We start from the raw sequence: 27,472 nt of genomic DNA on the forward strand, positions 1-27,472 counted from the left end.
TGAATAAATGAGAAAGATTTTTGTGTGTGCGTGTGAGTGTGTGTCTGCATTGATGCAGTGAATAACCAGGACTGTGGATGGAGCCATTATTTCAGTTGGAATCAATTTAAGTTGGAATCAATTTGCTAAACACAGGGAATATATTTATATATATTTATTATTTATATATATTTATATATTTACAAAAAAACGTTCCAGTGAAGAATGTTCCTTGGTAAAAATAACTGAGCTGATATGTCTTGCAGCAGAGCGATGCTCAAAGCAAACAAAGCTTTATGTTGGAAATATCCCAGATCATGTGAGCAGCGTAATATTATTTTCAGGCAGTGCATCATACGTAGGTCCCTCGCAAGATATCCAGGTATTTCTCTGTCTCCTGGCATTTAAAAGCTCTTCAGACATGGCTGGTAGATTAGACTGTCCTGTGACTGCTGGATAGAGTAGCAGCATCTCGTCTGAATATCAATGTCTGCCCCCAGTGGAATGCCACTTGACCTCTTCAGATGGTGCCACCCTGCAGCTAAAGGCAATAGGTTTACAGTAGGAGGGCTATGCAGTACTGGCTGTCTCTCACACAAAGGCCAGAAAAAGAGGGTAGAGTGGATGTAATGGGAGAAGGTTGGAAGTGTCTTGTTAGTGAAAGTGGCAGAGCCATGTTCATGAATCTCTCAATCACAAAAAGACCTTCAGCCTCTAACTCTGAACTTTACACTTTTATTCCACCTCTGTCGGTTTAAAAGTCAAGTTGCTATTTTCACTGTATCCCTGACCTTTGCCCTTTCCTAGCCAGAACATGTTCCGCCAACTCTCAAGGGTTGCAGTTGCTCATTGGCTGAGGGCATTTGTCCATTAAGGCTTGAGCCATTCGTATTGGTGGAGGGCAGGTGCTATCTGGCATTCAAGCAGGCCCACATTCCACTGTGCTATAAAAAGAGTCGGGCTTATGCACAGGGGGATCACTGCTTGTCAGAGTGTCTGTGTGTGTGTGTGGGTGCACGTTCACAGGGGAAGGCTGCGTTTGGGACGTACAGAAATCCGAGCTGAACTAACGGAATGGCTGCTGCACACCGTCTGGTCATCGTGCGCCACGGCGAGAGCGCCTGGAACCAGGAGAACCGCTTCTGTGGCTGGTTCGACGCCGACCTGAGCGAGAAGGGCGTGGAGGAGGCCAAGCGTGGTGCCCAGGCCATCAAGGATGCCGGCATGAAGTTCGACGTGTGCTACACCTCGGTGCTCAAGCGCGCCATCAAGACCCTGTGGACCATCATGGAGGGCACCGACCAGATGTGGCTGCCCGTCCACAGGACCTGGCGCCTGAACGAGCGCCACTACGGCGGCCTCACTGGCCTCAACAAGGCCGAGACGGCTGAGAAGCACGGAGAGGAGCAGGTCAAGATCTGGAGGCGCTCCTTCGACATCCCACCACCTCCCATGGACAAAGACCATGGCTATCACAAGATCATCAGTGAGGTGAGTAAGCTGGGAGACTCAGAGAGAGAAAAGCTATCTGGAGGTAGACTTGTAAACCGGTACCGGTAATGGACTTCCAGTCCCATACTGATATCCCATTTCATATAACTACAAGTCATAAACAGGCACAACATCAGATAGGTGCTGCCTCAATGAAATAAAATATGTTTGAGCATATTTCAAGTGATAATTATCAAAGCCACCAGCAGGATCATGTGATTTGGTAAGGATATTCTTACAGACAAAAAGACAAAACAGTCAGTCACAATATCACATAATAGGAGCATAGATAGCATGAAAAAAGCATTCCTAATTGCTCATTTCGTGATAGATAAAGAAATGCAATAGGTTATTATTGTGGAAGTACTATCACATCTTTGAACAGCCAGGGGGCTCTCTGTTCATGACTTGAGCTTACGTGCTGTTATGTCAGTGACCAATTGTATAATACTCTCACCCCACCAGTCGAGGCGCTACAAAGGCCTGAAGGCTGGAGAGCTGCCCACATGTGAGAGCCTGAAGGACACCATTGCCCGCGCCCTGCCCTTCTGGAACGAGGTCATCGTTCCCGAGATCAAAGCTGGCAAGAACGTCATCATCGCAGCCCATGGCAACAGTCTCCGTGGCATTGTGAAGCATTTGGAGGGTGAGTACTGACATGAAACTCATTCAAGAGGGCAAAGTGAGAAAATAAAAAGTGAACTTCACCAAACTCAAGCAAGGTTGAAAAGTCTGAGACAGAAATCAGCCAGGCCCTTTCTAATCTCTTTCAAACGTAGCGAATAGGCCTATCGTCTCCTTTCTCTCCTGCTTCTAGAACCCAGCCTCTTTGTTTTCATTATAGCAGCTGTCACACATTGTGCCACTGCTCAGAAACAGTCCTGCATGCCTCTCGACTATTATGTAACCTGTCAGGGCTGACCTTAGCTCAGTGCAAGCTGAGAAGGCTACACTGACTGGACACAATCCTTATTGTGTGGACACACACACACACACAGAGAGAGAGTACAGTAGAGCGGATGCAACCATGGGTACATGCCATGTACCCATGACCAGATAGCGGGGTGTTTATAAATAGCCCTGAAGCGGCCCTCTGCTCCCAGGCCTGGAGAGGTAAAGCCAAAGGGCTGAGAGTCCCATTACAGTCGCGACCTTTATCCATATGCATTTTGTTTGAGCTGGATAGACTGGCAGAAATTAGAGTGACCTCGAGGAAAGGCCAGTAAAGGTCAACGGGCCACTAGAAGGTCACAGTCAGATAGGGAACTAATACGAGGTTAAGGCCGCTGGGTTCTGATTTAGCTTACTGTAGCCTACTTTTGTATTAGAGTGAGTCTGTCCAGGAGTCCTCTCCAGGGACATGATGATGCCTGATATAATATAGCTCAAGTCAACCATGAAAGCTGAGCTGCAAGCAGCTGCTTTGATTCGAGTTGATCTGTGCAGAGGTGAATGGTACTCCTGTCAAGCTGAAGGAAGACGTTAAAAGCAAAGCCAGTCAGCAACACATTTTGACACCACCCACTATCAAAATCTGAACAAGTTGCCGAAGCGTCGACAACCACCCCCGCACTCCACACGTACTATTTATGTTTCCACTGTGCCCACTCTCTCTCACAATCCCTCTTCGCTGTTTCTCCTCCACGTCAGGCATGTCTGACGCCGCCATCATGGAGCTGAACCTGCCCACCGGTATCCCCATCGTCTACGAGCTGGACAAGGACCTGAAGCCCATCAAGCCCATGGCGTTCCTGGGAGACGCAGAGACCGTGAAGAAGGCCATGGAGGCGGTGGCTGCACAGGGCAAGGCCAAGAAGTGAGCAGGAGGACGAGGCGAGATGAATTAAGAGACTGACACACCCCACTGCTCCCCACTTTCACCTCTGCTATGTGTCTCAGTGTTACACGTCCAGTGTCTGGAAGCCTGCGTGGTTTAATGGAGGAGAACTACCGACTCACTACCCTGCAAAGACCTCACCAGCACCACCAGTTTTTGTAACGATTACGGACAGAGCATGTGTTGGCATGCAGGTGGCTATCTTCCTCACCTGCTAACATACACATGGTGTCACGCACATAGACACACACACACACACATATACACACACACACACACACCATCCTTGATTTGTAAGTTACCTTGGAGCACGTCACTCTGACACAGCAAAATAAAGTGACCACCATTTTGTGTATCTCTCTGCTTTCCTACTTGATTCTGCCTCCTTCTCCCCCATCTAATCCCTCTTCCTCTCTCTCTCTCTCTCTCTCTCTCTCTCTCTCTCTCTCTCTCTCTCTCTCTATTCCTCTCTCTATTCCTCTCTCTCACCCCATCTCTTTGCAAGTGTCCTCCTCGCTCACATCCATCTTCAACACACTTCCTCCATCCAGCCATATTTCTCTGTGTGTCCTCCACACTCCTCTCCATCTTCTCCTTCTCCGATTGCTTGCCATCCCTCTCCTCTTCTCATTACCCCATCCTTCCCCCCATCCTCCTCTCCCCCCTTTCTTTCTCTCTCTCTCTCTCTCTCCCCTCTGCATTAGTTTGGTAATTTCAGCACAATGCGTGGGCGCTGTGTAAGCTCTGTCAGAGGGCACAGCAGCAGCAGGAAGAGAGGGAGGAGGGGAGAAAGAGAGAGAGAGAGAGAGAGAGAGAGAGGAGGAAAGGAGGAGGTCAGTGAGTTTATTTTGGCTGTTGTCCTGTGATGCGGGATAGGCTCATCAGGCTCCCGGCCCCCCCCCCACCCCTCCCCCCACCTCCACCTGCCTCTGCTGATGATGGCAGCTGGCCAGGGCCACGTTTAGCACCAGCTCCATTTCTTCACAGACTAAAGGACAGGTGTGTGTGTGTGTGTGTGTGTGTGTGTGTGTGTGTGTGTGTGTGTGTGTGTTGGAAATCTGATTGGAGCAAGGGACAAAGTCAGATACACTTTGGCAATAGGGATGTCACACATATCGATGTCAATGACAGGGTCTAATTTAAGCTATTTTACTAGAATTAGAAAGCTGTATAAACACTAACAAATTTGAGAAATGCACTGAATATAACTACATGAAACCAACCGGATAGAGACCGTGACTATCTTCTTGACATTTCAGAGGATTGGAATTTCTCATGGAAATATCACTCACATTAGAAGCTGTCTGTCTCTGAGGTGACTCACATGACATTTCCCAAGAATGCTTGACCTTCATGATAACAAATCTAATTCTCAGGTATGCCCACTTGCAAGTAATGAGACAGGATGTAAGACAGACATTAGGACAATGAGCCAGCTAACAAGATTATAAGATACAATTTTATTATTAACAATAAACTAAAATATCAAATACAGCACCCTGTACAGTATAGTCCATCTATTGTCTTATAACTGGTGATAGACATGTGAAGTGCTGATTCTCTTCTTGTTACTTGTCCCAAAAACCTCCTTGCAGTATAGCCTGCAGAATGACACAGCACTACAGCCCAGCCCATTGGCATAGGCTAATGGCCACTGTCCAGGGAAGTTCACTTACACTATATGGAATGCATAGTTGGAATGATCTGCGGATTGTATGTTTCAGAGGTAAATCGTTTTAGTATTACAGAACATTAATTGACATTTGCTTTCTGAGTGGTTTAAGAGTAACTATTAATACTTGAAACTTTCATCCAAAATTGTCAGAGTGGATCATGAGTCAACACTGCCATCTGTTGTTGAGATATGAGAAAGTTTGTGACACTACTTCAAATTCCCTCCTATCATGACCATTTGAACAGACGCTCTGAAATGAATCAATGTAACTTATTTTTGTAATTTTTCTTTTCAAGTCCTGAAGTCTATCAACTTCTATGCTTGTATTCTTTATTGCTGTCTGTATAGGAGTGTCTGCCTCTGTTGTGCCCAGCGTTAAAATCACTAGAGGGAGCTATATCTCTAAAAGACAAACTTACATGCTTGATGCAGTTAATCATTCCATTGTTTTGGGGTTTTTGAAAATGAAAGTAAAACTGAAATTATTTTGATTTCTTAAAAAAAAGAAATGTTGGAGTGTGTTGGAGTGTTGGAGAGTGCATAACCATATTAGAGCAGGCTACGGAATGTGGTTACTCTTAATTCCCCATTTTCTCACACATCTTCTTACTAAAGGAGATATTATCATCTCTGTCTTCTTCTACCATCTTAAAATAATATGATTTCCTGTTTTTCAGACTGAGACTGACTGAGCAGATGTAAACAATATAGATGATCCATGCAGGACCTAAGATGCATGATAAGATGTTATTTTACATTTCAGACCGAATTCAATTAATGTTTGCTTATCAAGCTACACACAATTAACTACAGCGAGAGAGAGAGAGAGAGAGACAGACAGACAGACAGACAGACAGACAGAGAGAAACAATAGGCTCTTATATTTTTATAGCAATTTATTTGAAAGCAAAGGTTGAAATATCTCATTTGCATAAGTTTACCGATTGACCCATTGCTTCCCATTTCTGTCAATGGTCCTTGCGATTCCTCCACAACCTGATTTGAATTCATTAGACATAATTTGAAAAGACACACAGCCATCTATATTAAGTCTCATACTTGATGGCATATATGATGGCATACTGTATATGAGAATGAAAACCAAGGGAAGGATGCAGAAAAAATGCATTAATGACCTGTATTGGAGTGTGACAAATTCTTGCATGTTTGTGCTTGAAACTTGTTATTAAAGGTGCTCTCAGCAATGTTGGGTAACGTCACCTAATCACTAACACTAACCCTAACCCTGACCTTAACCCATGCCTAGCCCTAGTGACTTCCAGACAGCACTGCCTTGAAGACAACTTTGGGAGCTTAAAACACAAGAAACGTGGGACACGATACATACAGTATATATACGGAGGCATCACTTCTGCTCTTGAGTTATAGTGTATTTCACATCAGGAATGTACATGCTCACATGTGCCAACATGTCTACGCAAACATGCAGCTGTGGATAGAGTGCACACCAGAGTGTTTCATTCCTCTTCCAGCATATGCACAATGTGTACATGTGTATGTATGTAAGTGTATTCATATGTATGCAATCCGTTCAAATCAAGATTGTGCAGGCACCTAGAATTCCCCATCACCACATATATGTCATGCCTTTTGTACTGAAATACTCTTCTCCTTCTTACTCTGTTCCCAGTGTAACGGATGCCAGCTAGCTTAGCTGTGCTTGTGGAACGTTGGTAAACCTCACTCCCAGTATGAAAAAAAACATCATACCTCTTACAGCTTCTCAGTCTCTATGTGGCCCTGTGTATGTTGATCTGAGTTGCATATCTCCCTACAACCTCATCAGTTTGCCTTGGAGCATGTGACTTCTCCTCTCTGGCAGGTTTGCTGTGTGAGTTATTGGGGTGCTGGGGTAGAGGACTCCGACTTCAGGCGAAAACCAGATTCCAGGGTGAGGTTGGCTTAGACGGGCCTGGATTGTGCCTGTACATGTCTTCCCCTGTCACTGACACACGATTGGACTGCCTACGCCAACAAACATTTACAAGGAACTTAGAAGAGTTCCCCTTTCAGACTCGACTGACAGACATGCGGAACAATTCAGTCAAGTAGTACAACGGAAGAAGGAACCTCAATGATCAGTGATTTCTACAGGAAAGATGAGGTGAAAGTCAGAAGTTCTGGTAAAGAGCAAAGCATCACATGAGTGGAAAGAGTGATTGTGTTCTCCATTCTCCATCCTCCACTGATGTCACTAGAGATAGAAGTGAGCTATCAGCACTATGGACACAGAATCTGCTCATTTAGGGAAAATGGACACAGAGCTATGCTATTTTGAGAATATGTGAATGTGCACCGCACACTGTGTGTGTGTGTGTGTGGATGTGTGTGTGTTGTGTGTGTGTGTGTGTGTGGATGTGTTGATGTGTGTGTGTGTGTGTGTGTGTGTGTGTGTGTGTGTGTGTGTGTGTGTGTGTGTACGAGGGTGTGTCAATGGGGACTATCATGCAGCTGGAATGCTAATCTGAGATTCATCCTTTTCTCTTCCTGGTATGCATATCTTGGTATGTTCCCACTCCATTTCCCAGTTACCTCCCTATGTGCTGTGCCTGGTCCTGTTCCAGTGTACACAGTGTGTAATTAACAATCCTCTTCAGCCAACAAAGTTTTGTTTTCTATTGGTAATAGTAATTTGTTTTAATAGTGATATTTAATCAGTCAAATGTGTATAAGCAAGGAAACATGATGTGTCAACTTATACTTATTTTTGAAATGTAGCTTTTTTTAAACTATTTTTGGTATCATTTCCAAATTAATTTCAATGGGATATAATCATACGAAGGACTACATGTGACCCAAGTAACAAGTTGAAGTAGCACATTCTAATTTTGAGACAATTTAGAGATTTTTGAGTTTATAAAGATGGTGGGGAGCCATAATTCAAAATGCTGTATTTTGACAACAATTCAAGATAGGACCAAGATATCATTTTAAAGCTCACTGTGACTCATTTTGCCAGATCAGGTCACAAATGTTCTTAATGTCTTCATATCACCCATAATATTACCAAAAGATGACAATTTTCTTTTGACAATTTATCTAATGGGCTTGTTGTTATTTCTTGCTTTTAGAGTGCTTGTTAGGCTTAGACCAAACCTGTATAATGCTTCTATAATGTCTAACTTTTGCACAATAGTTCATGAGCTGAATTCAGATTTGTAGTGATTAACCTCCTTAGAAAATATTCTATGGCTATGTGTAATGAAAGATAAAGATATAGTTGTGTGCTGTTGCAGCTTAAAATCTTTATTTACACATATTGTGTACATTTAGCAAGTTCCAGGACCTATACCTAAATCGTAAACATTTGCAAAGAAATGCAATGCTTTGGAGAGAGCAATTGGGCGAGCTTGCCATTTTCAAGATACTCAACAGAACCATGCAGTTTGGTCTGCGGCCTGCAGCGTGATGGTGAAGAGGATATGCTGCATCTGTGTGAACGTCCTCTCATGGCCGGGCTATCAGGGCATTTAGCATCTCTATGGCAGAGGAGACAGGGTGCTCCCGACCCAAACTGCCCCATTAGGGGATCAGAGTGGCCCTAAATGGCTCACCTGTGGTGGGGGTTATCCCAGATCACACACTCCCCCACTGCTGGAGGTACTTCTAACAGGCTGCTAAGTGTTGGGCCTCAGAGACCCCTCTCTCTGCCATAGGGAGTAAGGGCTGACGAGATTAAAGAGACCATCTCCCCCCATTGTCAAGGCTAGACACACAGATATATCCTCCAATACACACAGGGAGAAGTAGGTCCACCCTTGGGCTATGGGCCATTTAAACAAACAGGGCACTCGGAGAACAAAAGGTGTGTGTGTGTGTGTGCATGGAGGAAACCACTGCTGTATTTCCTTTTTAAAAATTCAATTGTATGGCATTGTATGCATACAGCCTATGGCAGTGCCTATTAAAAAATCTGTTCTGAAATATCACGTGATCCATAAAGGTAGACTAGATGAAAGATACTGGTCGCTGATTTTCACAAGCATCATAAATGCAGCTTAACCAGAGCATAAAAGATGGCTGCATGAAAGCATTGGTATTTGTAAAGGTCAACATGACTGAAACTGATATAGCTTTACCCTGGATTACCATAACATGTATGGCGTCCAAATTTGAGGTATAGCCTAAAAAAGTATAAATCAGAAAGATAACTTTTACTGTAACTTGAACTTCTGACAGTATTTGTGTCTGTTATTGGTGTAAAAACATATACCCAGGACTACAAAGCATGAATTGCATGTAAAATAGTGAGAAAAATGTGTGAAACAGTGAGAAAAATCCTTTACTGATTCCACTGATGGTGGCGGAAGGCCTACATAAAACTACATTAGAATTTTCCCTTCGTATGGATTGTGTGCATAAGTCCAACCTTGCAATTCCTACCATTCATTTGCAATAACAATGACACCATTGGGCCTTCCTGTTGGAGACAGTGATCAGGAGACATGAGCCCATCCCTATACTAATTCCTTACCATGGCAGACATGGACCCCTCCTCCCCAATTCCGCTAGCCATATACACAAATGGGATGGGGGTGTCAATGGGCCACTTCAAAGGGTGCTTATGGGACTCCTGGTTCCTCTCACTTTTAATGAAATCCACCCCACCCACTGGGCCACAGGCCCCACCTCCTCACAGTTTTTTACCTTGACTTCCTGAAACTGCAGTGAAATTCCAGAGCCTTAAGTCTCAGACTCAGCCAGGGTCTCAAGTCACCTCAGCTTTCTCAAAGGAGTAGCAGCAAGGACAAGTCAGGAAACTTACCGGTACATCTGTTCACAGAGGGTGGAGAGACATTACTGGACCAAACCAATGGAGTAGCAGTTGAACCTGAACATCACTTCCTCTAGTCCACTTCAACAGGAAATAATCTGCTGAAGAGGTTTTGAACACACACACCTTCTCTTCAGAGTCTGCAGCAAACGCTGTGAATACAACTGAAATCACTGGGCCCAAGGGAATGCAATATATCACTGGTAAGTGACAGTATGTACATGACACACAAAAATCTCTGTTTGACATGTAGTTGTTACCAACATACCACGTGTTGCCTGCATTTTGTGGCTATAGTTAAAAGTCTGTGTGCTTAAGATGTGATCAGTCTTTATAGGCTGTATTGAACATGACACAAACCCATACTCAAGACATTGTACTTGTAAAATCATATTGAACCTAACTTAGTTACCTTCCAGTTTAGTTCACATTTTAAACCTGTGTCCCTCTCTCTCTGTTTGTCCAGACCTAAGGCACTCATCCAGCATGACCTCGTCCTCCTCATCCTCCACAGCCAGAGCAGCTGAGCCTTATCACCAAGGCAACATCAGAATGACCCTGGAGAACTCTGACCTGTGGAAGTCCTTCCATCACCTGGGGACGGAGATGATTATTACGAAACCTGGCAGGTGAGGAACAAGAGGCTGAGGGAGAAACACCTCTTTTTCTGACCTTTACACAAAAATGATTATTATTGATGAATGTGTGTATAGATAAGTTGCTTAGACTGAGTCATTGTGAAATAAAACAAAATGTAGTCTAGAACAGAGGTTGCTTTTATTAGCACACAGTTAATAGTTAATAGAGTTAATAATCATACAAAATTGATTATCATGTTTGAACCAGTGTTGAGTGCTGTTACATGTTTTAATCATGTTGTTTCTGTTGTTTTAGGAGAATGTTCCCACACTGCAACATTAGTGTATCAGGATTGTCTCCTTACACAAACTATTTAATTATAGTGGATATGGTTCCTGTGGACAACTTTAGGTATAAGGTAAGTTCATCAGAGTTAATTGGTTTCTTCAGAATGGGCCTTTTTTTTGGGGGGCAGAGGCTACTTCTCCCAAGTCCTGTCCAGGCAGACAATGCATATCAAAGGCAATTATCACTTCCTGTTTTTCTGCCAGGGGTCTTTATCACACACAACCCCCATATGCTAACCCCCCCTCCAACAAAAGCAACTGCTGGGAAATCACTGTAGATCACTCAACTCGCCCAGCCCATGGCAGACGCTTGTATTTCAGCCATATGTTCTGTTCCAAAGGAAGGTCTTGAGATAAAACAGAATTTAATTTCATTGAGGGAGAGAAATTTTTTTTATTGAATTCACAAAATTCTGCTGCATAAAAAGAATATACGAATCCATGTGATATACACGGAACCTTAATCATCTGGACTCTCTTTCTCTCTGCAGTGGAATAAAGATCAGTGGGAGGTGGCAGGTAAGGCAGAGCCGCAGCCCCCCTGCAGGACTTATGTGCACCCAGACTCCCCTGCACCAGGAAGCCACTGGATGAAGCAGTCCATCTCCCTCCTCAAACTCAAGCTTACCAACAACACACTGGACCCTAATGGCCATGTAAGCCCCCTTTTCATTTTTTGTTTGTTCCTAATTATGATCTTCCCCGAAGCAACTCATCAACTCATTGGGTCTCTACAGTTATTTTCACTTGGTGCAATAACCGTAGGCTGTACTTTTGAGAAGGATGTTATTGGATACAGCTGTACGGTTTTAAATATGACCATGCTGGTATTAAAATATGTAGCCCAGAGATCCTATACTGTATCCCACAGATTTTGTGTATGGATTTAACAACACCACATGGGGCAAGTCAAACCAGGTCTCAGAGGCTATTTCATGCCATGAAGCTGGGCTTAATTTTATCCAGACACGGACTAGACCTACTTCAGAGAAGTTATATATGACCTAGATTTATGTTTTCTTTCCCATGCACAGTTGAAGTAACATTTCTCACTGTCTGTTTCTCCTCAGATTATCTTGCACTCCATGCATCAGTACCAGCCGCGCTTCCACGTGGTCCAGGCAGATGACCTGTACAGTGTCCACTGGGCGCCGTTCCAGACCTTCAGCTTCACAGAGACCTGCTTCACTGCCGTCACTGCCTACCAGAATAGCAAGGTCAGTCACTGCAGACGTTCTCAAACACGAACCACCATGTTTTCCAACAATATGTGTCATTTCTATCCCAGTGAAATAGTAGGGTAATGGGCTTTTTGCTGGTATTTATTTACAGATCACAAAGCTGAAGATCGACCATAACCCCTTTGCCAAAGGATTCAGAGAGGAGGGGACCCATGGAAAAAGGTGATTAAAGACATGAAGGCAAAGACGGATGTATGATGAAAGACATGCAGGAATGATTGTGTGTGTTTTCTAGAGGGGGTTAAAGTGAGGCTCACCTTTTTGGTTCTCTTCCTCTTTTCAATGTGCAGATTCCGTGCTCACAAGGGTCAAACCTGTCCAGAGAATCCAGCCAAGAAACTGAGAACTGAAGCAGAGAAGGATCCGGAATACCAAAGCTGCACAGGTAAGGACCCCTTCTCCCTAAGTGTATGCCCTGTTATGTGTAAACACACTTGGGCAATAAAACCTGATTCTGATTCTGTTCAGTTGTCACCAAGTCACCAGAGGCCTGTCGTGGTCTGAGGTCTGTGTCTGTTCTGTGCCCTCTGTTCACACTGACACACCTTTATGTTATTCTACAGACTTCCCACGCCTGCCATACGATCCCCAGAGAGAGGATGATGAGGTACCCATGGGGCTCAAGCATGGTCCAGGCCCTCAGGACGACCACATGTCCCCCTGGGACTCGGAGCAGGACCCAAGCCACAGCCTTCATGGGGACGCCCCCATGGACTTCAGCAGCTCAGAGCAGCTTGTGCCTGGTCAGGCCACCTACCTCCTCTACAGGTATGAACACCAACCCACACTGTCAACTTTCAAGTTGGAAAACTGAATAATGTGAGATGCTCAAAGAAATTGCTCAGAAGTAGCATTCCAATTTTTTTAAGCATGTTCTTTCAACTTCTCGTTCTAGATCACAAGATTTCAGGCGCTTGCCATCGCCTCCAAGTATAGATTCCAACGTGGACCGCCGCCATTACGAGTCCCCCGTCGATGTGGCCACTGTTCCTGACAGGGAGGTCACCGGACCCCGTATTTCAACTAACGTGGGAGGCCCTCAGGGTCGGCCTCTGAACGGCTCAGTGTCCACCAGCCACATGCCACTGGCCTCCAAGAACAAGCCTGGACATGCCACTCCACCTCTGTATGGCCACCACATGGAGCAGCCGTGTGGACAGTGGAATGCACCGATCCCCACACAATACCCCACTTCCAGCTACAACCATCCACATCGTCTGATGGTGGAACATGGCCACAGCCATCACCATGGTAATGTCACAGAGTGGAGCCAGTACCCACTGTTTTCATACTCCTGTTGGTGACACAAGAGATGGATAGGACAATCGACCAATCAAATATGGAGCCAGGATTTAGCCCTCAAGACTCTTTAAGACCCCATATGGTTTAATGGTGCTGCTGGTGGGAAGCTCTTGCTGCTTCTCTGAACCACTTCAGAATGGAAAACTGCATATCAGTTCTCTTAACAAGAACACTTGAGTGAGATTGTGAGTAGATGGGTACCTAACAATTTGCATGCAGTGCATGAAGTGTCATAGTTAGACAATGTGACTTGACTTCCGTTTTTTTTTTTTAAAGTTTGCAGTTGTTGATACTAAAAAACAAATGATGAAAACATTTACCATCTGTGTAAAAAAAATCTAATTAAATATTGCATTTTTAATGCTTGCACTGAAAATCTTTCTATACCTAAATATTTCAATAAAACAGGAACTTGATTTCTTGACCTGAAACTAGGTGAAAGTGTATTTGTCCTGCCCGTGTTTCTCTGAGTGTGAATTGTCCCTGCCTTGTTAGAGTAATTAGGACTCTGGTGTTAGATCCTTAATAAGCTCCGAAGTCAAGGCTCTCTTTGGGGGGTAATTGTGAGTTTGCCCTGCTCAGTCAAGTTTACCTCCTGTGTATTAGCCACTCCAGGCAGTAAAATCTCTAGTGGTGTTGGATGAAATCATGAAAATGTCAACTTTATTTACTTATAAATATAGCATATGAGGCTGGGGAATGAGCTACTAAAGACAAGAGAGACAGACAGACGAAACCCAGGCCAAGGTACAGAGAATACATGAGACTGGGCAGTGAAGGAGAATAGAGAGCTGATGAGTTAATCCTGCAAATGGATAAAAAGTAAATCAGAGATGGAGAGAGTGGGAGAGACAGAAAGATGGAGTGTGAGGGCAGATGAGTCAGGCTGCTGGCACTGGTGGGCAGAGAGAGAGAGAGAGAGAGAGAGAGAGAGAGGGAGGGAGGGAGCAGATGACTCAGGTACAGGTTGGCACCAATGGGCAGAAACATAAAAAAAAAAAAAGAGAGAGAGAGAGAGAGAGAGAGGGAGGGAGGGAGAGAGAGCAGATGACTCAGGTACATGTTGACACTAATGGGAAGAAAAATAAAAGTAAAGAGAGAGAGAGAGAGAGAGAAAGAGAGAGGGGGAGAAAGCAGGAGGGAGGGAGAGATAGAAGAGAGAGAGAAAGGTGGGAGAGAGATGAGGGTCATTAGTTGGTTTCATTTCGTTCCTCCTCTGAGACAGTCTGCTCCTGAACCCGCTCCACACCTGACCCACATCCCAGTGCGAGTGGAGTGGTGCGGTGCGGTGCGGCGGGGATAGGATGGGATGGGATGGGGGGCAAGCGTGCGAGCGAGAGAGCGGGCGACCGTGCCGTGGCCTGGCCTGCTTTCCCCAGCAGAAGGCTGCAGCGTCTGTGCTGTAAATGTTTAATCGTGGGCGCTCACAAATGGGCCATGATGAGGCTGGCTGCAGTGGGAGTGTGCTAAGAGGAGCCATCTCTCCACCAGTGTGAACCCAAGACCCAATCAGCATAATGCGCAAAAAAAAATACTCCTCTCACTGAGCAGATGGAGATGACAAATGTAGTGTTTGGGGGTCTGCAGATCATGCACGAGTCAGTCACAGAAAGATAGACAACTTGCTGATTGTTGTATGAATAAACTTTTTGTACAATACTGAAGAGCATTTCAACATAAAAATGGAACAAATGTTTAACTCCTAAATGCTGAGTGACATTTGTCTGGTGACTGTGCTGCATGACGACTGTAGTCAGCCAACTCAGCAGCAGGCAAAGTCAGTTACAAAAAGCTCCTTCAGTAATACCTTGGCCAAATGTGGCCTGGGTTCACCTGACCGAAACTAATGAAAACTGGCTAAAAATAGTCATCCATGATTGTGCCTTTATGAGCAAGTAATTGAAGGAGAAAATCAGGGTCTTCTCTAGGGATGAGGGACATGGACAGACTGGCGATGAGGTTGAGTGAGAGGAAAAGAGACGGATGATGAAAAGACTCTGAATGAGATGGAGAGTAGTTTGATTTGTATGGACAACCGGAATTAGTGGTGGTTCAACAAACACTCTTCCATAAGACATAGATAACAAAACAAAGCTAAAATTTGATGTCACTGTCATGAGATATAAATGTGATGATATTGAGATGTATTTTCATTTTAAATGACAACTTCCACATAAAAGCACTCAGGATCAGTACTCAGTACTGTATCTCTTCACCTGAATTCAGTGACTAAAATGTATCCTTCCTCCTTCCCATAAAACAGAAAAGGATATGTATCAGTTGAACTGTTGACCCATTAGGGATCTGGTGACTAGAACCTTCATTCAGTTCCATTCACAACTAGCCTGTAGGCACCTCCCCTAATGGAGTGGAAACAACAGGCTGACCTGACTCACTCCATAGTAGTCACTAGCCAGGAGCACAGGCCTTGACCAGATGATTCCATTCATTTCACTAGCTACTAGCAGCTAACATACTCTATTAGAAAGCATTGATGGACATGCATATACTGTATACAGTTAATGAATGGCACACGAGCCCCGAGGAATGACCAGAAAATAAATAGTTTCCACTTTGTTGCAGTTTCCACTAAGATGCCTCTAGAATTGGCCGGGTATATTACATCAGTTTGAATAGTGATTAACGGATATAAGACATGTAATAACACCATGCTGAAATAAACCTTTGATCGCGTGATCATATGATGTATTAATCTATAACTATAAACCTGTTTTCACTTTGTATATTCTGTTTTCTTTTTGATCGAACTTAACATCAGCCTAAATCAGACATGAGTTATATGCAATCAATGACCAGAAACATTGAGTTCTACGTGCTGATGAGCAGATTGTGATCTGGTATTAAATGAAATACAAATCTATATCTTTACTGGTTTATATAAGCTAGGATGAGGAGAGGTTAAAGGTTCAAATCCCCCCCCAATCACTATATCAATGTCAAAGCGACTCCACTTACTGGTCCTCAGTACCAAATGGCAAGAAGTGACCAGGGACAATCCAGAAGTCCTGTAGGATCACGTTGGGAGATAGGGGTTGGGAAATGGTCCTCTCACTGGTGGTCTTTTGATCAGACTCAGTCAGACTTCTTCCTGGTCTACGCCACAGCCATTTGGCCACCCCGTCCTGGGGCTACTTTATGAGGCAGTGCACAGGAGGGGAGCTTCTGCAGATCTGATAATGGTCTCTAGGCTTGGCCATGAAACCATTCTACATTTATTTTGGATCAAAATGAAATTCAATTAAAACAAAGTGGACAGATGAAACAAATCAACTAATTTCTCATTTGAAGCTCCATTTCTGTGCAGTGTCGTGGTGTAGTGACTCTGTGGTGTAGAGTGAGTAGGAGATGTCCTCGAAGTGTGAAAAATGGAGTGGAGGTGAGAGTGTGAGTGAGCAGACAGAACTCTCTGAAGGCCAAACTTGAGTGGGAGAGAAAGTCAACCATTTATAACAATGTTGACATTTTATTTAAAAAAAAGACAAGAGCTTGTGTGTTAACATTTCATTAAAACACTGCCATATGGCAAGAACTCAACTTTAGAATGGCTCACTCAGTGAAGAAAGTTCTAGTCTGATGTTACACATCACATATATCCACATATATCCAGTCATGACTTAACTACTATAAGCCAAATGCACAGAGGGATCTGGACACCTCAATGATCTTAGTAGCATAAAGGACAAAAAGAAGCAGAAGCAGCAGTAGCCTTTGTATGACATTTTAAGCACCTCTCAAGAATTGAGCAATTGTCTGCCCTCCTCTGGTCAGATCAGAGAACAAGTCTGGCTGAACAGAAGGAGTGAAATACTTGTTGTGGTGGTGTACATTTCTAGTGGTGGTGTACATTTCTAGAAGGAAACAGGTTATTCCATTACTGAGTCGATGTTTGCAGTTCTCTTGTCAAAATTGAAACAACTGTTCTAATCTGGTTCTTATACACTCTGTGCTGTTACCACTCTATAACACACAACAGAATTGGCAGTGCTGTGTTAGAAAAAACTGGAAAAAAAACAACAACCCTAACCTAACCATTGCATAACTGCACAATATTTATAGTGACCAAAGCGATTCGTCAGTGCGCCATGAGTCGTTGCGCGCCAGTGGTCTCTGTCCCCGACAGCTCGGCTTTTGATGCTAGCCTGCACCTGTTCACACAGATCACCCACACACATCCATATCACCATCTGCAGGCCATACGTGTGCAAACTATCAACACCCTCAACGCTTCTCTCTCTCTCTCCTTATCCACCATCTCAGATGCAGCTGAGCAATTTACTAGAGATCCTATGAAAACATAAAATAAGCCGCCAGTGACAAGACAGACCACATAAAATGACCGCAACCTGTTGAATCACATTTCCAGTCCACCGGCATTTTTTCTGCTGCAAATTTCTTTCATATCCAGTTGATCTCATACAGAACCATTGATTGGTGAAGTCTCCACCACATCCTGGTCTGAGTTACTTTGCAGTTATTTCAGTTCCCTATTGTGATAGTTCTTCCTTGTTTACTAAAGACAGTGCCAGGAAGGTTTCAGTATGACTGTATCAGCCTGAGTATTCACAGTATGCAAATGTGACTGTTTGTGTCCACAGAGTATTTCCAACCCAACCATGGGGGACGAGCCAGAAAGCAGTGCCAACATGGCATGTCTCCTTTTCAGGTCTCCAGTTGCTAGTCAAAGTTTTCTCAAGAGGTAGAGATAGGCTGTCTTGTAACCATGCCAAAAAAGCTGACCACAGAGGCAGAGGGCAGACTGATGCTACCCCTTTCTGTACGTCCCACAAAATATGCCCTATATCACCTTGAGGTTGGATATGTTGACCTCAAATTTGAATCACAAGTCAAAAACAGTTTGAATGTGATATTGCACATTTATACATGGCACTACTGAACTACAAACAACACACAGCTATTAATGAAAAGCCATGCCTCTGACCAGTGGCATGATTGGCAGATAAGTCAAGCTGTCCACAACACCAAACAAATCAGGCTTTACTGATTTCCTATCAAATATCAGCAATCCATGTGTATAAACCTCAAAAGAAAACAGTAGTTTAACCTTGAGAAGTCTCTGTGTCTGGGTCACGTTCCGTGCATGTGGTTTTCTTTTCTTTTCTTAGCACTTCATTAAGATTCGCTAATTGCTTTCCTCTCTCCTGGGTTCTGTCTCAATCACAACTTGAGCTACTGGAAATTCATCAAGGGACTCAACAGCTTTCCCCTGCTCCAGATCCACACTACATGACTCAAACCAAACAGACGCACCCCTGTTCTGACCAATAGATGACACCACAGTCACTTACAGATTTGCAAATGGGAGAGAAGCACAATTTGCTGCAATACCATCAACTGTTAACAGAAAGCAAGCCAGGGCCACTTAGAAAGTACTTGTAAATTTTATTTACGTTCTGTACATTATGCATTATACCAGCACGGGTGTTAACCATGAGAATTAATACCACAATGGTATATGAACAAAACATAAAAAGGCACAATTTCTGTTTCAATCTAAGGAAAGATCAAATGGAAAAGGCTTGTCTTAGGGAGAGCAAGAGAGAAACAAAAAGCACAGTAATACTGTTAATGCCTTTTGGGGAAACGAGAAAATGTCACTTTTTAAAATTAAGTTAGAGTGTTAGAGCAAAAAGCCTGTGTATTGCTTAATGTGGTGGTGGTGGTGGTGGTGGTGGTGGGGGGGGTATTGGAGGTAAGGGTTGTGGGTGCCACATCGTACATTTGGACTGAATCAGCTACTGGGGAAGATGTACAGTTCCACATCACGGCAATAAGGAAAGGATGACATGAAGCAGCATTTGACCAGCGGGAGGATGGGGATCTCCATCACTGGCCAGGAGCTCATGCACAGAGGCCACGAACAGGCATTTGAATCCCTTTTGTGTTTTTTTTTTTTTATTCTTTTTTAATTTCTTTTTTAGAAAGTCACCTACCGTCAACACAGTTTTTTTTTTTTTTTACAACTGTTTTATTTTCAAACACACATTAAATGCTTGATTCAACAGCTGACCGAAGGACGAAAACAAAGAGACAAAAAGTGGAAAGTGGAAAGAGCAACCCCCTCCCCATCTTCTGCAAAGCGGTGTTACTTAAGCAAATTACAAAAAATAGCTAGCTCCTGGTGGCAAGGACTGCCTTTGTCTTTTTCTCCATCACAGTAAAAAGTTAATTGTGTGTCGTCTGCCAGACAGCTAGCAGCTAGTGGGGACGAAGCACGCAATTAGGCAAGTTCTGGTACTGCAGAAGATGTGGCAAAGTGTGCATGATCCAGGTCTACGATCCATGATGCAGGGGATCTTGTCCGTGCTAGTAAAGGGAAAGAAGCTGGAAGATTGACCCACATTTCCCCAAGAGTCACAAAGGAGAAGAGACAGGTTGTAAAAACAACGACTAATCGGAGATAAAGGCATGGATCATGTGCTGTGATGGCTGTAAGAGTCCAGTTTTGGCTAACCTACTAGACTACTTTGACTATTTTTGCTACTGTACCGAGTTTCCTGTTCCTGTACTGAGTAGTGCTTGCTCTTCGCTGACCTTAAATTAGAAGCCCTCAAAGTGCATGTGAAATCCATCCAGCTGATCAGCACACCTGCAATTGACAGGCTTTGTGTTATGGCACAAATGAAAAAAAAAAAAAAAAAAAAGGCTACAATGGCAGACCAGTTAACACACAAAACTCTACTGAAGCTGGACACATGAATTGGTGACTCCCCCACCAAATTGTCTCTTTCCTTCCAACTCCTACCACTGGCAGGTTCATTTCCTCTTTCGCTTGTGTTCCCTTGCTTGTTCAGTAACACACCACTTGAATTCCATTTCTCTATGGAGGCAGCAGGCAGCCAGCGTCTGAGTAAAGTTAATATACAATGTGAATGATTTGGACAGCTCGGGTAAAGGGCTTGGCAAGACGGCCTCAAAACAGCGCAGCTGCTGCTGCTGCTTCTGCATCTTCGCTGACAATGACTAAGCAATATGCTCTTCCTTCCCTTCTTTCTGTCGTTGTCATTAATCCATTAATGTCCACAAAGGTGCTCACAAATGTACTTTTGGCCTGTGGGTGACCAGTCCATGCTTCAGTTTGATTTCATAAGCCACATTGTTTGTTTCTGGAGGAAAAGGTCGTAAGGAAAAAGGGAATGGGGGACATGGAAGATGGGGCACACACGCGAGCACACGCGAGCGCGCGCACACACACGCGCGCACACACGACGCACACACAATGCATGCACGCACACGCACACACACACACACACACACACACACCATCACTGTGGGTGCTACAGCACACTTATAGCTCATCTCATTGTCTACAAGATCAATATGTTGAGGCCCTTGAAATATCCAGACAGGGAAAAATAAAAACAAAACAAACAAACAAACAAACAAACAAAACAAAAATCAACCATACAAATCAACCCAAAAATACTGATTCACTTGTGAGCATGTCGGGGAGGGAGATGGGTTAGGAACCGTACGGAGATGGCTGTAAACAATCAGAAGCCGCACAACGCTTTTAATGTCTCCGAAGAGAGGCTCTGCAGGTAGCGCAGGACTAGGGCAGAGGAGGGGGTCAATGCACATGTACTTGGGGAAGGCGGGCGAGCAGAGGGGTGGCTGAAAGGCAGGGCAGGCTGGAGAGGTGCTCCCATGTCATTCGCTTTCGTCCGGGTTCTGGCCGTCCAACAATTTGACATGGGTGAAGGGGAAGAGACCCCTCCGGCCATTTACCTCCCCTTCCCACTGGCCGCTTATGTTCATCCGAGTCACCTTCACAATGTCCCCAACCTAAACAGAACAGAGAGAGAGAGAGAGAGAGAGAGAGAGAGAGAGAGAGAGAGAGAGAGAGAGAGGGATTAATCAGAGAGATAGGATAAGAACAGTAACAGTTTGACCAATCCAATCTCAAAGAGCAAAAAAGGGGGATATAATCTTTTTTTAAACAAATGTGGGTCACGCAGAGGCTCTGTAACACTGCACTTCCCCCTTTCCCCCTCACACACACAAAAAAAAGAATAGCCAGGTGTGTCGTGCGCAATACGTTCAAGTATTTCTGGAAATGAGGAGGCATGTCAAACCTCAGGCAATCTATCGCTCTGACATGACCTTAATCTGTCAGCATTGAGGTCTGGTCCATATTGCACAGACTGACGGCAATATGTCCACACTGTAAAACTGCATATTAACTACATACGCTACAGAAGGTGAGCCAGGGAAACGGTCACAGATGAAATGGAAAAGGAGAAAAAAAAAAGAAAATGAGGTTTTAAGGACACGGTCAAGCTGCTTCCCCAACCCCCACCACAGTCCGACTCACCACAATGCTTCAGCTAGTCAGTATGCAGTGTGCTATGCTTTGCACATCACTACTGAAGCAGAGGGGCTTTCATTGGGGATCAAGTACCATTCCAATTCAGAAAATGTTGCAAAATGTCACAACTTTATCCATTGCAAATGGTGCATACTCAGAAGGCAGCGGAAAACTGTTCTTTGCAACTGTGTGTACAATCATCTATACAATCACAGCAAGAGGGGAGTTTAAATCAGTGAATAGACAAGAGACCCGCAACGTAACTTATGCAGCATTGGAGATTTCCCTTAAGAGCCAGCCTAAGCAGGAATTGGTGGCAGTTGGTACAGCTAGTGATTGATTGACTTAGACAAATGAGGAACAATGTCACCGGCCATTTTGAAGAAGCAGATGCTAATGCATAACTGTAATTTTCATCAGATGGCTATACAATGCTCAGGATCCAATTTGTAACCAAGAGGCTTCTGAGAGGAGCCAGGTATAACTGGTATCATCAGTAGCTCTGAGATTATGGAAAAAGGAACTGTAATGCCACCGTCTTGAGCAAACACTTTAGTTTTCTTTTGCTCCAATGCTGGACACAAAATCCATTATTATACATCAACAATCCTTTGCCCACAGTCTTGTGTTGTTCTTAACTATATTCAAACATCCTTCCTTGATTACAAATCACAGATCTTTCAAGACCAAGCGGATTGAAAATGTAGAAGTGGCACTTTCTTACTTGCTCTGTTAGAGATGGATACTAAAGTGTTATGTTGTGCGGTGCACTGTGTGCGTCTGAATGCGCCTGTAGGTGTGTGTGTGTGTGCGTGTGTACACAGGAGCCAGCCGGACGGACAGTTTGATTTACGGCAAGGCATTCCAGTGGGTGTGCTTCGGAGGCCAGCAGGGACCGTCCTGAACCCTATACTGCAGAGAGGCATCACCTTCCTGCGCACGCAAAAATAGAGCTGCACTCTCGCCACAGGCCTAACAACAACTCAGGTCACAGAGCGAGGGACAGGGGACATGATGGCTGGCACAAAGGCCACGGCAACAAAACAGACACTTCACAAACTCTTGCGTGAATAAAGACACACACATCTACACACACAATGATGAGGAAACTAATTTCCTCCAAAAAAGCATACAACATTGCAAACCATTTGTTTGTTCTTTGCAAACCACAACCATGACTATTCTAGAGGCTAACTTGGTTTCACAGTGACAAATGTGTCCAAGCGAGGATTTAGTAGGTGTCAAAAGCACCCTTGACGGGAGTCAGCAGCATAGCAATGCAAATAACAATCGGTGACGATCGGTTCTTGGGTTCTCAAAGCAAACCACCGAGCCATCTCCTGTGGATGAGTAGCCTATAGATGTAGGCAGAGTGGAGAAAAGAGGAGACAGGAGCACATACACAAAAGCCCCCTCACACACGCACTTATTTACAGAAGGATGCCTGCAGCCTGCCGATGATTAGTCAGGCATGGTGAGTGGGTGTGAGTAATGCTGTGAGGAAAGTCCCTCGGCGACCTCACGCACACAAACTTCTAGGCTACACCGGCTTGAGCAACGTTCTTGCCCAGATGCAGAGGAGCACCACCGTGTAGAGCGACGACTGCGCAGCTCATTGCTCGCCCTTCCGCACACCCTTACCATCCCCACCACCACCACCACACTGTGGTCCCTTTAGTGACAAAACCGCTGTCCCATGCTGCATCTACAAAGGCCACATCTTGGGGGTTGAGACGGGAGGGGAGAGGCAGTAGTGGTTGACATCCACCTACTAAGAACTGTGGTTGCTCGCCATTTTGACATGGCGGACAAGAACGCGATACAAAACACACTAAAGTTGCTCTGCTGCTGCCATGGGAAAAGCCAAATACCATGACTACTTTCATGATTAAATTGACATTTCATCCCCCCACTTGACTAAAAATCCAATTTGGTCAAAACATCTGATATGATAATCCAAGGTATTGAGGAAATGGTGTTACTCTAATGGTGTTAGCAGTTAAGGTCCCTTAATCTCACTCTTCTCCCCTCCCTTCTCTTATGAAATTAAAACACATGTGGTGCGTGTGTGTCATACATAACAATCATAGTCTTACTGTCAACCACTAGTATCAATTTATGTAGCCTGGTGCTTAAAACCAAGTGCTCCAACGCCCATGAAGAGAGGCTTGATTACAATGTAATCTCAGTCAGGATTTGGATTAATTTTACTTTACTGGCCAGGAGAGTTATGCTGGCTGATATAACTCTCTACTTCACCCTAGTGGCCTCTGCAGCAGCGCAGTAGAAAACACACCCCTGGACTTAATAAAGAGGCTCAGTGGACAGATGGGCAAAGTTGATGGTAAGAGGCCATGCCACCAAACCCATTTCCACGCCACAGACAGCCAACAACTCAACACGTCCCTAACATAAGTCAACAGAGACAGATGGTTAAAGAACCCAAAAAAAAAAAAAAATACAAACAGCTTACGCTGCCTTCCAGCAGGCTAAGATGATGGATGCGGAGCCACAAGCTTGGGGATGTGTGTGCCTCTGGCCTGGTCAGTCTGAGAAACCCACTCAATGAGGAGAAATCAGAACTTATCAAATGAGGCCACTCCGACCTACATTCTCATTGCTCGCCTGTCGCTATGAATACATGTCCATCAAACATTCATGTGCCGTCAAATTACACTCCCGTTGCTGTCTCTCTGGAAAATAACTCCCTGACCATCGGCAAAAGCAATTAAGTCAGTCAGAGGGAGAGAGACAGAGTTGGGCATAAAAGAACGTTGGCCAAAATATACTGCATATGTGTGAGAGAGAGAGAGAGAGAGAAAGAGATAGATAGAGAGAGAGAGAGAGAGAGAGAGAGAGAGAGAGAGAGACCCTTACTTCTAGTGCCAAGGCGGTCTTGTCGTAGGCGCAGGGCACCCGCTTCTGGATAGCCTTGGCCATGACTGGGCCGTTCTGCATGTTGGGAAGTGGGGTAATGACGGCTCCAGGTGTGCCCGGAGGCAGTGGCGAGGGTGTCTGAGGCTGCGCATAGGCATGTGCGGGCTCTGGGATGCCGTAGCTGTTGGAGTTGCGGGTGGAGTGCCCAGGCTGACCAGGGTGGGGCCGCACCAGCTTCTCCACGTAGGGCACAGGGATCATGCCAACGCGACCCTCCTTGCTCTTAGCGCTCCACCACTGCTCTTCTGGCTTGTCCAGGATGATGAGAATCTCGCCTCTTTTGAAGGGCAGATCCTCCATATCACTCCCTGTGAAGTCATACAGAGTCCGCACATACTCCAGGTTCTCTTCGTCAGGCAGGCCTGGAGGCTGAATGGGGCCACTGCCAAGGACTGTTGTATGGAACCTAGAAGAGGAAAGGAAGACCCGTAACTAATTATGGCACAGCTTTCAACCACCTGGAGGCCTCTGACAAAGGTCATGACAAAAGCTGCACTGACAGGGGAGCAATATCAATAGGAACTTGACATAGGACATCCTTTAGATACCATGGTTAAACGCACGCAAAGTTCTATGCATTCCACCAGTGACAGCCCCCTTTGAACAAGCATTCTATTGGGTAAAATCTCAAGTCTTATGCAACTTTCATACATCACCTATGAGGACTTCAGCCTTGAGTCTGCACTTGCAACAGAAAAAGGTTCAACAAGCAAGCTGCTTATGAAACCACAATGTCCGTCATGAAAACTGAGTACACGTTTTGAATTGAGCGGCATGCGCTGACCACATTACTTCAGCAACATATAGTCTGTCAAACAGCCGATACACAGGATATATTTTCAGTTTGACTAAATATTCTAATATAGTATTTTCTGCAAATTATGTTGTTTGAGCAAGAAGGTGTAACGGAACCATTTCAGCGCTAAATGGTGCATATCAAGTTTGAAAAGCGGAAGAAAGCAGTTAGCCTAAGCATTCAAGAAAGACCACACACATCGTACTCAGTGCCGGGGTCTTACCTGGGGGCAGGTTCTATCAAAGTAGTCGTGTCCAAATAATGGATCTTGTAGAACTCCAAAAGCGCAGGGAGGTGCTCGAACTCCTGATCTCCAATTTTGAACCTCTTGCTTGGTAAAGAATTTATGATATAGTGCGAAACTTTTGAGTTTTCCGATACGGACAACACATAGTCGCCTGGGCAAGTGGATGAATCCCGAACTAAAAACATTCCATGCCTCTGTCCTTGTAACCTATTTTGTGCCTCCTGCCGCGAAACCGGCCCAAAATACCAACTGGAACGGTCTGAAGAATCGAACCTTGCAGATGACATGTTTAAAACGATATAAATTAACTATCAAAAATAATGGCTAAAATACAATGTACTACTAAATAATAAATAGGAGATGGAGATTCTACGACAATTCCCCTGTTATTCCAAAGAACAGCTAGAGCTTTCTCCAGTGAATTCTCCAGAACACTGGATTCGCAACCTGACGTCTCACAGACAGGCTGGGACTAGCATGAGCCAACTTTGATGCATTGTGTTGGTTTTTAGCTCTCGCGACTGCTGCAAGATTTGTTCTTTCTGTAAAAAACACCAGTACGTCAGTCAAGTAGAAGAGGCTTCATGCAACAATAACCCATATAGGTTCCCCTTTCCGTTCCCTCTTCCGAAAAAGTAACGTTAGCTAGCTTATGAAACAATATAGCTACTATATCCAGTCACTGTCAGTTCACACTACGGAAAAGGTCGCCTCACTTACAATTGCTAACTGGTCTACATGTCGATTCAACGCAACTGAAGTCTGGCGATTTCGTCCACGATTATTTGATACGACGTTCTTCTTTATATGTTCAAGGCACGGATTGGGGATATTTGTTCTAACCCCTTTTTGACTCCAGACAGACTTTTGAGGCAGTAACAAAAATGGCGGCCTGCAACACGTCTTCAGACAAAAAATATTCACTATCAAGTGAATGTGCTCCCGGTCGGCATCCTACACCGTATACAATCTTGGAGCCTGGACCTCCCGTTATCGTTTACTTCTCAATTATCTTCTTTCAAAATAAGTTCGTTTAGTATTTCTAAAAAATCGTTCCTCTTAATGGTATACGGCTCCAACCCTCCAGCCGAGTGTATTACTGAGAAATGGCGTCCGGAGGGCGGGTCTGCGCGCTCCCAGTCTGCCTGCACGTCATTGACGCCTTGAGCGGTTGTTGCTCAAACCTCATGTCAGTGGCTTAAACTAGGGTAAACTAAATTATTAGCCTAATGTTGATTAAGCACGTGATCCATAAACAATACATATTGGACATTTTGGTCCCTCAACCTGAGCCTATTATACTGTTCAGGCTATCAATATGGGGTATAATACGTGTTTAATCAGTTTATTCTTTATTCCTTGTCAGTGTGTTCTTTTATCTATTGTGTTTCATTTTGTTTATATGCATTCAAACATAATTATAGCCTATATTAATATATGTTTTTGTTGAACATACCTACAGTACATTCCATAGGCATACATATGGCTACATAGCATATAGGATAGGCTACAGTCTTACTGCCAATTCATGCAATTCACTAGCGTAAAATACAGAACCAGAGAGAATAATTGAACAGCAAAACCATGCATCTTCCTTTCTACTCAAATCTGTTTTCAATGTTAGACTAACTTTTTATTCACTGTGTATGTAAACAAGCCTATCATACAATTAGTGTTTTCTTTGTCTGAATCAAAAGGAATCATCATGAACAGCCTGAATGGTCAATGATTTCAGTCCACTATGACTTGAAAGAGGCAGTAAACATTGACAAAGAGCTTCTTTGAACTTCCTCCTCTCCTTTGAGATGAGACATCTATGACAATACCCTATGAGGGGAGGCTGGCAGCACGCCTGGTCACCTCATCTCTGTGACACTGTCTTGAATGTTAATAGATCTG

At 44.3% G+C, this 27,472-nt stretch overlaps 3 protein-coding genes across 3 annotated transcripts; 2 read left to right on the top strand and 1 right to left on the bottom strand.

The window, feature by feature from the left end:
• The first annotated feature begins 944 nt into the window (after positions 1 to 944).
• On the top strand, positions 945 to 3,662 carry pgam2 (phosphoglycerate mutase 2 (muscle)). Its single transcript, XM_048258776.1, has 3 exons — positions 945 to 1,470; positions 1,936 to 2,116; positions 3,121 to 3,662. Exons 1-3 carry the CDS (start codon positions 1,054 to 1,056, stop codon positions 3,288 to 3,290), a joined length of 768 nt encoding a protein of 255 aa, XP_048114733.1. The 5' UTR covers positions 945 to 1,053; the 3' UTR covers positions 3,291 to 3,662.
• A 6,302-nt stretch (positions 3,663 to 9,964) lies between these two features.
• LOC125304787 (T-box protein VegT-B-like) lies at positions 9,965 to 13,560 on the top strand. The gene is given in 9 exon segments (XM_048259285.1): positions 9,965 to 9,980; positions 10,244 to 10,406; positions 10,672 to 10,774; positions 11,195 to 11,359; positions 11,774 to 11,920; positions 12,036 to 12,106; positions 12,235 to 12,416; positions 12,418 to 12,712; positions 12,840 to 13,560. Coding segments are annotated over 9 exon segments (1,551 nt in total). The 3' UTR covers positions 13,249 to 13,560.
• Positions 13,561 to 18,647: 5,087 nt separating this feature from the next.
• Positions 18,648 to 26,708, bottom strand: crkl (v-crk avian sarcoma virus CT10 oncogene homolog-like). Its single transcript, XM_048259283.1, has 3 exons — positions 25,550 to 26,708; positions 24,471 to 24,936; positions 18,648 to 21,070 (listed from the first exon to the last, which is right to left on the bottom strand). Exons 1-3 carry the CDS (start codon positions 25,858 to 25,860, stop codon positions 20,936 to 20,938), a joined length of 912 nt encoding a protein of 303 aa, XP_048115240.1. The 5' UTR covers positions 25,861 to 26,708; the 3' UTR covers positions 18,648 to 20,935.
• Between the last annotated feature and the right edge of the window lie 764 nt (positions 26,709 to 27,472).

Source organism: Alosa alosa, chromosome 12 (assembly GCF_017589495.1).
Source record: "Alosa alosa isolate M-15738 ecotype Scorff River chromosome 12, AALO_Geno_1.1, whole genome shotgun sequence".
Lineage (NCBI taxonomy): Eukaryota > Metazoa > Chordata > Actinopteri > Clupeiformes > Clupeidae > Alosa > Alosa alosa.